The following is a 12,213-nucleotide window of genomic DNA, read 5'->3' as shown; positions in this document are numbered from 1 at the left end:
TAGTTTTAGACAACTTCTGGTTTCCACCATTCCCATGAGATTGATGTTGTTAAAGTAATCCATATTGAGTTTGCCCTCAGTCTGCTGTCTTGTACAATGTACCAACCAAATTTTCTTTCTTTTATTTAACTGTTCCCTCTTTAGATGCAGTAATCCATTTGCAATGACAGATTGGGAGCACTATAGCACTTTAAGAGAAGTGTTTTAATAACTATTTTCCCTAATTATCCTTTCTTCTAATTCTCCTAATGATGGGAACTTGGCCAAATATTCTTTAAATTTAGAAAATGTTTAACATGTACTTTGAAATTTGGTGAAGTTTTTTCTTCAAAAGTTTGCTTTAATATTAGGAATTATAAACAAACAGAAAGAAACTCAAAGTATCCCTTCTTGATAGAAAATACTAGAATAGAGTAGGAAAACAACTTTATGTGAAAAAATATAATTGATGTTATTAAACCAGCCAGATCTTTAACTCACTTTTTCTTAAATATTGGCCCTAAAATACAACAACATTTCAAAGCAACAATGGAATGAGATACATTCAGTTTCGTTGGGAAAAATGCCAAAACTTAAAACTGCAGGGGGAAAAAAAAGATTTATATTTTTGTCCAGATGTTTGGAGCTGGAGAGAAATTGCTCTTTATTTTCAAATATTCTACAATAATGCCACCTTTTCCTCTTGATACTGCTTGCTGTCTATTCTAAAGCAATATCAACAGCCATTTTATATAATTTCATTTTGGATCTTGCCCAGTTCCATGGGTTCATGAATTCTAACAATGATATCCCACCATTGACATCTAAAGAAAGGTGCTATCTTACAAACAAACAATGGAAGGAAGAGAATGGATAACAAATCCTAAAGCCTTTGTTTACCCATCTATCCACCTATCTATCACTTATAGATATAAAATATATTTATATGTATATATATATAGTCTTTTGTTCTCTTTTATGCACAAAGAATGTAAGAACAATGAATCATGAGAAAGCTAAATTTTATTCAGTGCAAATAAAAACAAACATTTATCCATACACTCAGTCAACAAACATTTGTTGAGGACGGATGATGTGCGTGGTACTGTTTTGAATTTTTTTTTGGAGAATGCAAAAAATAAAACTTGCCAGGAAGCTTTGAGATTCTATCTGGTTTTCTACATAAAATATATGTATGTGAAAACCATTAAAATTTTTAAAATATAATAACATTTGGTTTTTGACATGTAGGAGAGAAATAAGATGATATGTATTGAACTCTTGCCAGAAATTTTACATGTATTTGAGTCCACACATATTCTATATACCCTTGCTGTAAAGGTGGCATATAAAGGTGAGTAAAGCATAGGCTCTGGGCTTAAAATGCCTGTGTTGAAATCCCAGCTCTTCCATTTACAAACTAGATGATCTTAGATTACTTTAAGCTTTAAGATTACTTAAGTAATCTAAGATTTTAGATTACTTTAAGCTCTCTTTAAGCTTGTTAACCTTGTAAGAAAAATGGAAAAATAATAAGATTTCTCTCTTAGAGAGTTGTTTAAAGTTTTACCAAAAAATAATAGTACTTTAAAAAATATCTAGTGCAGAGCATATGCTCATTAATGTTGATTATTACCATTAGAGTTGAGAAAGTTGATATTCAGCCTAGCAGACTGAGATCCAAACCATGGTCATTCAAACCTCAAGTCTGTCTCCCTAAAAAATCACCTCCCTAGAAACATTATTGAGCATGCATCCTAAAAGAAGACCATAGCTGTGTGCAATACCCCTCGATCACCAGAGAAAACTTGTCTGTACAATATGGCCCAATTTAAAAGAGGTAAACACAATATTTATGGAGAAAATGAAGGCAGATAATTCATAAAATCAAAGAACAAAAAGTTTGTAATTTTTTTGGGGGGGGACAGTAAAATTGTCTGTGGATTTTCTTTTCTTTCCTTTTTTTTCTTACTGTTTAGAATAGCAATGTGCAGATTGATTGGCATCCTAAAAGTCTGGGGACAGGAGACCAATTAGGAGTCTGTTACCAAAGTGCTGACAAATGATAAGGGGAGAACTAAACTAGTTACGAAGTGATAGGATTAGACTCAAGACACTGTACAAGCAGAAAATGGTGAGCAATTAGGTGTGAGGATTTAAGGGCAATGAGGGGTTAGGGGACGTCTGGGAATTTTTGCCAATATGGTTCAGTAACTAGTGATGCCATGAACTTCTAGGTTCATTGGAGAAATTAACAAATTTGATTTTAGGTATATTAAAATGGCCTGCTAAGAGCCTATCCACAAGATTTTCAGTAGGCATTTGCAAATACATTGTTGAAGTAAGTTAAAAATTTGAGGGCTGTATATATATAAACACAGAAATTAGCATCTTGAATGCAGAAATCGTCACATAGGGAGAAAAAAGTTAAAAGAATCAAGACAAGGATGGACTCTTGGGAAATACTGACAAGAAAGGAGATGAGAAAAGTTTATCAAAGTAGGTGGAGAACCAGGAGTGTGGGTATTTTGAAAGCTAAGTAAGACCATTTTCAAAATGAAGGATGAATCAGGAACAAGTGTGGCAGAGGGTCAAGTAGGATGATGGCTAAGAAAAGACTTGGTTCTTATCAGTGTCCTCCAACAAAACCGTGGGAGGTGGGGCAGAATTTAGTCTGGAAAGAGTTAAGATGTAAGTAGTAGCAGGGAGGGGAAAGCAGCTAATTCAAATGATTTTTCAAGTTTGACAAAGTAAAGAAGAAAAGAACAAATATGTTATGACCAGAGACAGAGTGTTCTCCTGGAACAAGGAAGATGTCAGGTTTGTTTTACACTCAGGAAGGAAACTGTAAGAGAGATGTGACATTTTGAAAAAGAAAGAAAGAGAAAAAGAGAAGAATATTGATTGGCTGGGTGTCAGATAGAAGAAGAATGAAATTAGAAACAAGAGTAGAAATATTAGTCTTGGAAAAGAAGGACATTTCATCATGAGCAATAACGAGCAAGTAGAGAAAAAGTGAAGACAGAGAAATTTCAGATCATGTATACAATTCCCTCATTTCACAGATGAGGAAACTGAGGCTCAGAGACTTTAAAGATATATTTATTTAGTTGAGAGAGAGAGAGAGAGAGAGAGAGAGAGAGAGAGCACAAGTGGGAAGGGCAGAGGGAGAGGGAATCTGAAGCAGATTCTGCACTGAACACGGAGCCTGACTTGGGGTTCGATCTCATGAGCCTGAGATCATGACCTGAGCCCAAACCAAGAGTCAGACCCTTAACCTACTATACCACCTAGGTGCCCCAAGGCTCAGACACTTTAAATGTTGAACACTAGTCAATGGAGGAACTGCCAGGTAAAGTCAGATGGCCTGAGTCCCAGGGCTGTTTTCACCCCACAGCCTCTCTGTCTCACAGACCATATGTGAGGGTGCCAACTTGGCGAAGTTCTACAAAAAGTAAGTTTGCTGCCAGTGACAAGAAGGACTAATTCAGTATTCACATTCATGGTTTGTATTTTCTTCCTATAAAATGTAAGCATGTGAACATGACAAATGTCATTTGAAATAGTTGCAAAGCTAAGTGTGTGGCTACTTAGACTGAACCATCCCCTTGCTGTCATGATCTGATATATAGTTTGGAAGGTGATTTTTGGAATAATACAAGATGGAGCTAATTATCTGGCTCAACTATAAAGTACAAAATTTCTCACATTCTTAATCTTTGAATCTAGCACCAGGAGTACCTAAATTCTTATTCATCCGTGATCAACTGATCATTAGCCTTAACTAATCCTTAGAATAGAACATTCTGGAAATATTTTTTTTTTTTGTTCTACCCACCTCCTGTTAAAACCTTACAGGTTTGTTAGATTTTTATTGCCTCCTCTATTAGGTAAATCCCGCTTGGTCAGTGCTCTCTACCTGACCCTTACTCCATTCTGCTCCACTGATAATACTTCCAATCATCACCCAATCTCCTCCCTTCCTGACAATATTGTTAATAAATACCACCTTGCAATTAACCCATTTCTTCCTACTCTGGTCCTTGAAAGAACTGCCAACTCTGTCCACTTCTTTCTCCACTTGGGTGGATGCTATTTCATCTGAAACTCTGTTCAGTTAGTCCTATACCACCATTCCCATCTCTTATCATAAACTACATTCACATTTCTATAAACCTGTCTCATCCACACTCATGCAGGCCATCACCCATGATGATCTGATGATCATCATGATGATCTGCAGTCTTGTAGAGTCTGCATGAATCACTGTCTAATTCTTTAACACACCAGGGGCATAGGTAGGTGATCAATAAACACTGGCTGAGATGAACTGTACCAAGACATAAATGAAGTGCTTATTGTTCTTGGGAACCATCTAAATAACAAAATAATCTTTTGATATTAAGATGATGCTAGTAAGGGAAATATTATTAGAGACAATGACTGCTTTCATAGCAGAGTAGTTTTGGTGCCTCAGTATTATTTAACAGCTAGAATAGCTATTAGTGAAGCCCAAAAATCAAATCTACCAGATTAAAGTGGAAGATTATCACAAGTAATATTTCATAGCCTGCTAATTATTGAAGTATATTATTCAGCTTGTGGGTGTCAGCTGTAAAATATGTGGGTATACAAAGAGCATGGAAGGTAGTTTTATTATCAATAATGAGCACAGTCACTCTTACTAATTATGTGTTAAATTATAACTACTCTGGGTTCACAAACGAAGAAATGGTAAAATAAATGTGCTCATAGATGCCCTATGTTCAAAGCCCACCTTCCTAACCTTTCTTCTTGACTAATTATGCAAGGAGAAGGTAAGCCAGTTACCTAGCAATAGCTACCTTCAAAAGTTACCATGGGGGCACCTGGGTGGCTCAGTGGGTTAAGCCTCTGCCTTCGGCTCAGGTCATGATCTCAGGGTCCTGGGATCAAGCCCCACATCGGGCTCTCTGCTCAGTGGGGAGCCTGCTTCTCCCTCTCTCTCTGCCTGCTGCTCTGCCTACTTGTGATTCTATCTCTCTCTCTGTCAAATAAATAAAATAAAATCTTTAAAAAAAAAAAAAGTTACCATGATTTTCCTCTGGAGAGATGAGCAGTTATTATTTCTCAGAAATAATTTCTCTGGCAAATACTATAGAAGAAATTTAGTATTGCAGAGTTTGGATTCAGACCATGGCTCAGATTTCAGTATTTCCAATTATTAGCTTAACTTCTGTGAACATCAGCTCCTTCGTCTGCAAAATGGGGCAATACTAGAACTATTATTGTGAGGATTAAATGGGATAATGCACGCATGGCTCTTAGCAAGAGGACCTGGCACCTCGGAAATTGTCAGTAACGCTAGCTGCTGTTGCTGCTGATCCTGTTTTTGCTATTGATATTAAAAATATAAGCTTGGCTCATGAACAACAAGTAGTTAATATTTGAAAAGAAACGTCTGCAAATACACAAATACAAAACTGAAAAGTGGCTTTGACTCAGAAATAATCAAGGCAGTCATTAATCAAAAGGACTATAATCAGTGTGGACACAGTTTATAGTGCTCTCAAGGCCAAGATTGATTTCAAAGCTGTAAATTTCCACAACTACATAAATTCTTTTAAGGCCACTTCTCTGTATTTCATTAGTATCAATGCTATCATCATTTTGTTGCTGGGCATAAGAACTGTAACAAGACTATCTTCCTGCACTTCAATAATGACAGGGCCCACATGCTTCAGGTCAAAGCATGTCTGTGTTATGGTGAAATCATTTCAATAGTGTTCTAAAATGTCTTTTTTTTTTGTACCTGACTTATGGATATTTTGTACCTGTCTTATGAATATTTCACAATATACGTGGGACTTTCTATTTTCACCTGGGGACCAGAGTTGAGGACACCGGGCTTTAATGAAAAGACGTTGTATTTTAAATACTCCTCCTGGGGTAAAAATTGCGCTTGACTGTACAATCTGTGACCTTGAACAATCCATTTAACCTTCTGAGACTCAGTTTCTTCCTGTGTAAAATGGAAATATAATGCTTTCCTCACAGGATTTGTGTTAGCATTAAATGTGCTTAGCTTATCTGCTCATACCTAAACCTCTGCCTGACCTCTAAGACTTAGATGCCCCAGGGTGCACTCCCTGTTCCTCTTATCTCCATTTTCTCCTGAAATGTTCACACCCATTTCTGTGGTTTATAGTATCACCAAATGTTGGTAACTACCTATTTTATGTCTCTAACCTGCTGTCTGCTCTTAGTTCCAAACTCACTTATCTAACTGCCTGTCCAACATGACCACTTGGAAACCTAAGGGACATCTCGGATTAACACGCCCATTGCAGTGTTTTGGCCCACCCCTCCCTTACCAGTCTTCCAACTTGTTCTTCCCTCAGACTTCATTTCAATAAACGGCACTTAGTCCACCATTTCTCCACATTTTGTCCCCAAAATATTTAAAATCAATAGTCCTCTCTTCATCTTCACTGCTACCAATCTGACTTCAGCTAAAATTTACTCCACTTCCTACTCTATTCTACCCCCACTCCTCTGCCAAACTTTGTCTTCTAATAAATCTCCTTGTGTATTTGTTTTATATTACTGCTTTACAAATTACCATTAACTTAGTGGCTTAAAACAGCATGAATTTATGACCTCATAATTTCCGTGGGTCAGGATTTCTAGACCAAGCTTATCTGAGTCCCTTGCTTAGGATCTTACCAGGCTGAAATCAAGGTGGCAGCTGGCCTTCAAATCTCCACAGAAAGTCAGTGCCCTATTCCAAGATCGTTCAGGTTGTTGAATTCAGTTCCCTGTGGTTGAATTACCAAGGTGCCCATTTTATTGCCCATTTATTTGACAGGGAGTCACCCTCAGCTTCTAGAGGCTATGCCTAGCTCCTTGTTACTTAGCCCCTTCTCTGGCTACATGAAAGTTCACTTCTTTAGGCCAGCAGGAAAGGCTGCCATTTAAAGGCTCACTTGATTAACTCAGATTTATCCAACTCTCCCTTTTAAATAACTCCGAGTCTATTATAATGGAGACCTTGGTGACCGCTACAAAGTCCCTTCACTTTTTTCATAAAAGAACCTCATCACAGGAATAAAATCTCACCATATTCACAAATTCTACCCACACAGAAGGAGAGAGGATTATACAAGAAATGTATACCAGGGGCATAAATCGAAGGGGTCATCTTGGAATTCTGCCTATCACCCCTTGGTTTCCACTCTTGTTGCCTTCAATCCTAAGGATCCATCTAAGCAGTATGTTTTATGTAAATCACAAATTTATGTAGACTTGAAATTAGATCATGTCACTAACTTACTTACTATATTCCAATTACCTGTAATTGCATTTGTACAAAATTCAAATTCCTTCTGATGGCCTACAAGTTTTTATATGATCTGACCCCTACTGGCTACTTCTTAGACTTTATTTCAAGTCACTAACTTTAGCTCACTACCCACAGCCACACTGGCCTTCTTATCCTCAAACATTCTACACTTATTCCTACCCCGGGGCCTTTGTACTTGCCACTTCCTCTGGAATGCTGTTTCCCAGTTATTTACATGACCTATTCCTTCTTGACATTTAGATCTCATTTCCAATATTATCCTCTTTAACCACACTCTAAAATTTCTCCCTTGTTCTAGTAACTTTCTATTACATTATTTTGTTATATTTTCTGATTCTTTTTATGCTTACCTATTTACTGCCTGTGCTCCTCATTTAAAAGTAAACTTTATGAGAGCCTGGGCCACATCCATCTAATTCACCACTATATCCTCAATATCTAGAAGAGTGTCTGATACACGGTAGACATCCAAAAATACACTGTTGGGTGAAAGAAAAGATTCTATCAGAATTAATTGTACTTAACATGGTTCATGATGGAAGAATTCTATATTTACTTTAGGAAGATACTTATAGTAACTTCACTTATACAGGGTATGAAGAAGTGGGGGAAAAAACAGTGAAACTAATAGAGTATGCCATTCATTCCATTATCATTTGAAATATTCACGCAGATACAAGTATAAAGGTTATGATCATGGAGGCCACTGTCCTATGTGGTATTCACATCCTTGCTAAAGAAAGAAACAAAAACAAAACAGAATTTTGCTTTTTCAGGCTTTCATTTTTCTAAATGAACTATTCCTCCAGACAAAAATTCTAAGAAAACCTTCTTCAGTTAAACAAATTTTACAGGATTGGGTGGGAAGAACAACACAGCCTGATTTCAAGGTATGAGCCACAGATGGTGAAAAATGAAATTGGACTTAGGGTACTGTTTTGACCCTACTTATAGTAACATTTCTAAATGCCATTAGGTTGAACAGAGTAACACAGGTCATCAACCTGTAATCCAAGTCTAATAACTTGATGGGAAGTAAGCTTAAGCATTTCCTCCTTATTGCATTTTCCAGCTGAAGACAACAAACTTTTTTTTTTTTTTTAAGTGAGCAACTCTCAGTAGAAGCTCATGGGCATGATAAAGCATTTTTCCATTCATCAATTATCTGTATTCTCAAACACATCTTATTCATCATTTGTCATTTCTAACTGCATAATATGGAAGCTAAGCTTTGGATCTTCTTGTGGTAGATAATAATCATCCTCAACTTGCTAATGATAACTCTAGTACCCACAACTTCTTATAACCTCAAGGAAATTTGCAGAAAACATTAGAAATCTAGAATTTTAAAAACCCATTATTTTTTAAAACTCTTTGCATTACTTAGCAACCATCCTAAAATAGAAGGAGAAACAATTTATAAAGTACAAAAATGTGGCTTATGTTGATGCATGTAGCATGAAACATTTCATTTATTTACATTGATTGTAAATGTAAATTCAAATAGATTTTCAAATGTAAATTCAAAAATAAATTTGAATGTAAATTCAAATAGAGCAAGAATTTAAAATCTATCATTTCTATAAATTCTTTATATTTTGTAATTTCAAAAATAATTAAAATATGTTAATGATGTTTTTATTGCTTCTGTGTATTTTCTGAACTTCCCAAAGTTCCAGCTCTGTCTTTGTGTCATTGTGTGAAGAAAAAAATCAAGGACAAATGTTTCTCGTTTCCTGTTTTTCCTTCTTCTGTCATAAAATAGATAACTATATGAGAATTTATTTGGAATTTATACTACATTTTGAAAACATAAATGTGAGGTTACCCAAAAAAACTGCTTGTTTCTGACCACCCCCCCCCAATTTTTTTGTTAATGTTTTGTGATTATGTGGGCTAAAAAGCTGAAAATAACGAGGAGAAAAACTTTTAATTGTTTTTATCCGGTCCAGATTTATTCCATTTGACTGAGCCCCAAAGCACTGTCTAATTCTAAGAAGAAAAGCCTAGCATATGCCTGGTAAGATGGGTTACAGTTTCTTCAGGGCAGAGGAAACAGTGGGAAAACAGCTATAGGAGACAATATGGATGGATCAGAGTCCCTTCCCAAGTGCCTGTAGTGCCAGCTACCATTGTGAAGTGGTAGCTGACATTCAGGTCCGCGAAGTTCATTTTCATCTGCTCCCGTGTCCGCTTGGCTCACCCCACTCACATCCTGATACTTTGAGAGCAAACAAGAGGCACACATACCCATGCACTCCCACTTCTGGTGCATTCAGTGAGTGTCGGGCACTGTGCTAGCTTTCCCAAGCTCTTCCTTACAGATTGAAGAAAGGAACAAAAATCACAGCAGAATTACTCTTGCTTGTATGGGAAGCAGCAACAATTGTTACTTACAGAATCAGGACAAAAGGTAAGAGGTAAAGCCAAAGGTCCCACATCTTCCTTGTTGGCTGGAACCCCGGGGAAGCATGTGAACTGTTACTTCCCAAGGACTGGCAGAAGGGACTGCACTTGTATGCTCCCAAGAACATTTTTCTGTCTTTTTACACAGGCGCTACCCTGACTGTCATTGCATTAACTTTGGATCATGGTTTATGCTTTCCTTCCCGGCTGCGATTATTATTCTATTGTTGTCCTGGATCTGGCTTCAGTGGCTTTTCCTAGGATTCAAGTAAGTAAATATTGCATGTTAATCAGATAAATAAAGGTGTTTCAGTTCCCACTTCTCAGCTGCTCACCTACTGCTCTTTGACCCGTTTCAAGCACATGGAGTTTCTGCATTTCTGTTCCTCAGAAAACTGCCACACATGAGCACATATTTTAAGGATAAGCTAGAATATCATCTGAACAATGTGGGCTGTGGAGGAGAGTTTGTAAAAAGCAAATCCATCTCATTCTCCTTTGAGTCCTAAGCTAATAATTTATTAATCAGCCAGAAGGGCATAAGGAACTCATTATAATAAGGACCCAGTCCAGCTTGTTAAAGTGGAATTTCAAGAGGTTTTGCCCCTCCTCTTGGTTGTAGGTGGGAATTTCATCTGGTTATCTAGCTACTTTAAACCGTAACATGCAAGATTCTTGCTTCATCCTACCACCAAAATTGGCATATCCTTGAAGAAAATCACAAAGACGTGAGAGTATGCCCTGTGGGAAGAATGTTGGATTAGGAATCAGAAGACCAGGGACACAGTTGTAGCTTCTCACAATGAGTGGTCTTTTTCAGTCTCGGTGTTTTCAACTGTAAAATGATGGAATTTAACCAGAAGATCAGTCAGATCACTTCCAATGCTGTAACTCGAATACATGCGTGTCCAAGCTGAAAAACGTCGAATACAGGGATTCAAGGAGAATTTGCAAATATTGCCTTGGCTGAGACAGAAGCAGGTGGCTCATAAGTGCCGATGAGCCACTTAAATGATATAAATGACAGCCAGCATTTAAAATTATGAAGGGCTCCACAGCAAAATCTAAAATGCAGCTTTATATATTTATGGATAACAATACTCTAAAAAGAAAGGGAAAATGACTATCAATCAAACCCTGAGGATCTGTTCCTGAAAAAAACCAAATTCAGATTCATCTTTATCGGCTTTTAGTTAAATAATTTCAAGGACCTATGAACAAAACAACAGGTGATCTACTAAGCAGGTGAGACTGAAGTCAGCTATGTGTACTTCCTTAGAAAAGCAAAACACTGGGATCGGGTGGCATTCCATGCCCAGGCCCCAATTTTCCACGCCGAGCGAGTCATTTAAGGACTGGTATTCTTCCCTCTCCGTTCCTCTTCCTGGTTTTTCTCCAAAACCGCCACAGTCTTGTTAGTAGTGGGAAGATGGTACTGATGATTTAAAAGAAAAAAAAAAAAATCCATTCGTCCAGATTGTGGGAGCAGCATGTGGCAGTCCTCCTGCTGAAGCAAATGTGTGGGATGTCACTGACTTCAGCAGGTGGGCATCAGTGGGGAGAGGCCAGCTGCATACTAAATGCCCCTTCCTGGAAATCCAGGTCTCCGGGGTCTATTCAGTTGCACAGGTAGCAATGCAGGATGCAAAGGACAAGAATCCCAGCTAAGGGAGGAAGCATCCAGTCACAGACCCGTAGCAGTTTCCTTCTTTGTCACCACATATAATGACTTATAAAAAATGTCTGCAACCATTGTCATTATTTTGAAATGGCTCACCACGTATAAAGGAAAATTAAGAAAATAAAGGGCAGATGTATTGAAAGGTGTTCTCTATAAGATCAAAAAGTCTGCCAAGTGCATACATTAGGTAAAGTCCATAAATCATGATCAGTGGCATACTTAAATAGTCCCATTGTGTGGGCGATCGGTTAAACGTTACACAGCTTCCCACTCTGGCTAATTTTTCAGTGTCCATTTCAGCCAGTCAGGGTCTTCACCTCCAGAGGTTTTAGATCAACACACAGAAATTATCAGCCACTCCCCTGGCAGGCAGCCATACATTCTGGTTAGTGTGTTGGCTGTTAACACAGTTAACTCACCCATTGTAAATGACCTGGAGAGAGAAGCTCATCTATCAGTGCCACTGAACTTGTTTAAATGAAGAGCTGGATGCATTGTCATATGCTTCATCAGTTCCTTTGTGAGGGCATTAACCTTCATTTGTAGCAAAGCCAGTATAACTTTCGATTTAACTATTTATCATCCCCAACCAAAGAGACCAGGTACATGTGCAGTCTACCAGGTGGAAAACATTTTTTAAGGAGGAAGAAGGAGCAGGGGGAGGGGCAGCGGGAGAGAAAGAATCTTCAGCAGGTTCCACAAGCAGCACAGAGCCCAATATGGGGCTCGATCTCATGATCCTGAGATCATGACCCAAGGGTCAGATGCTAAACCTACTGAGCCACCCAGGTGCCCCAGGACTCAC

At 37.8% G+C, this 12,213-nt stretch overlaps 1 protein-coding gene across 1 annotated transcript in view; it reads left to right on the top strand.

Annotated features, from left to right (window-relative positions):
* SLC13A1 (solute carrier family 13 member 1) overlaps positions 1 to 12,213 on the top strand; it is a gene marked incomplete at its 5' end in the record, with an annotated part of 114,284 nt that overhangs the window by 58,229 nt on the left and 43,842 nt on the right. Inside the window, one exon of the mRNA XM_080818731.1 lies at positions 9,876 to 9,995. Coding sequence (XP_080674857.1) covers positions 9,876 to 9,995 — 120 coding nt within the window. The remainder of the gene's footprint in view (positions 1 to 9,875; positions 9,996 to 12,213) is intronic.

Source organism: Martes martes (assembly GCF_963455335.1).
Source record: "Martes martes genome assembly, chromosome: 11".
NCBI classification, from domain to species: Eukaryota; Metazoa; Chordata; class Mammalia; order Carnivora; family Mustelidae; genus Martes; species Martes martes.
Note: the sequence above shows the minus strand (reverse complement) of the source record. Positions and strands in the feature narration are given on the sequence as shown.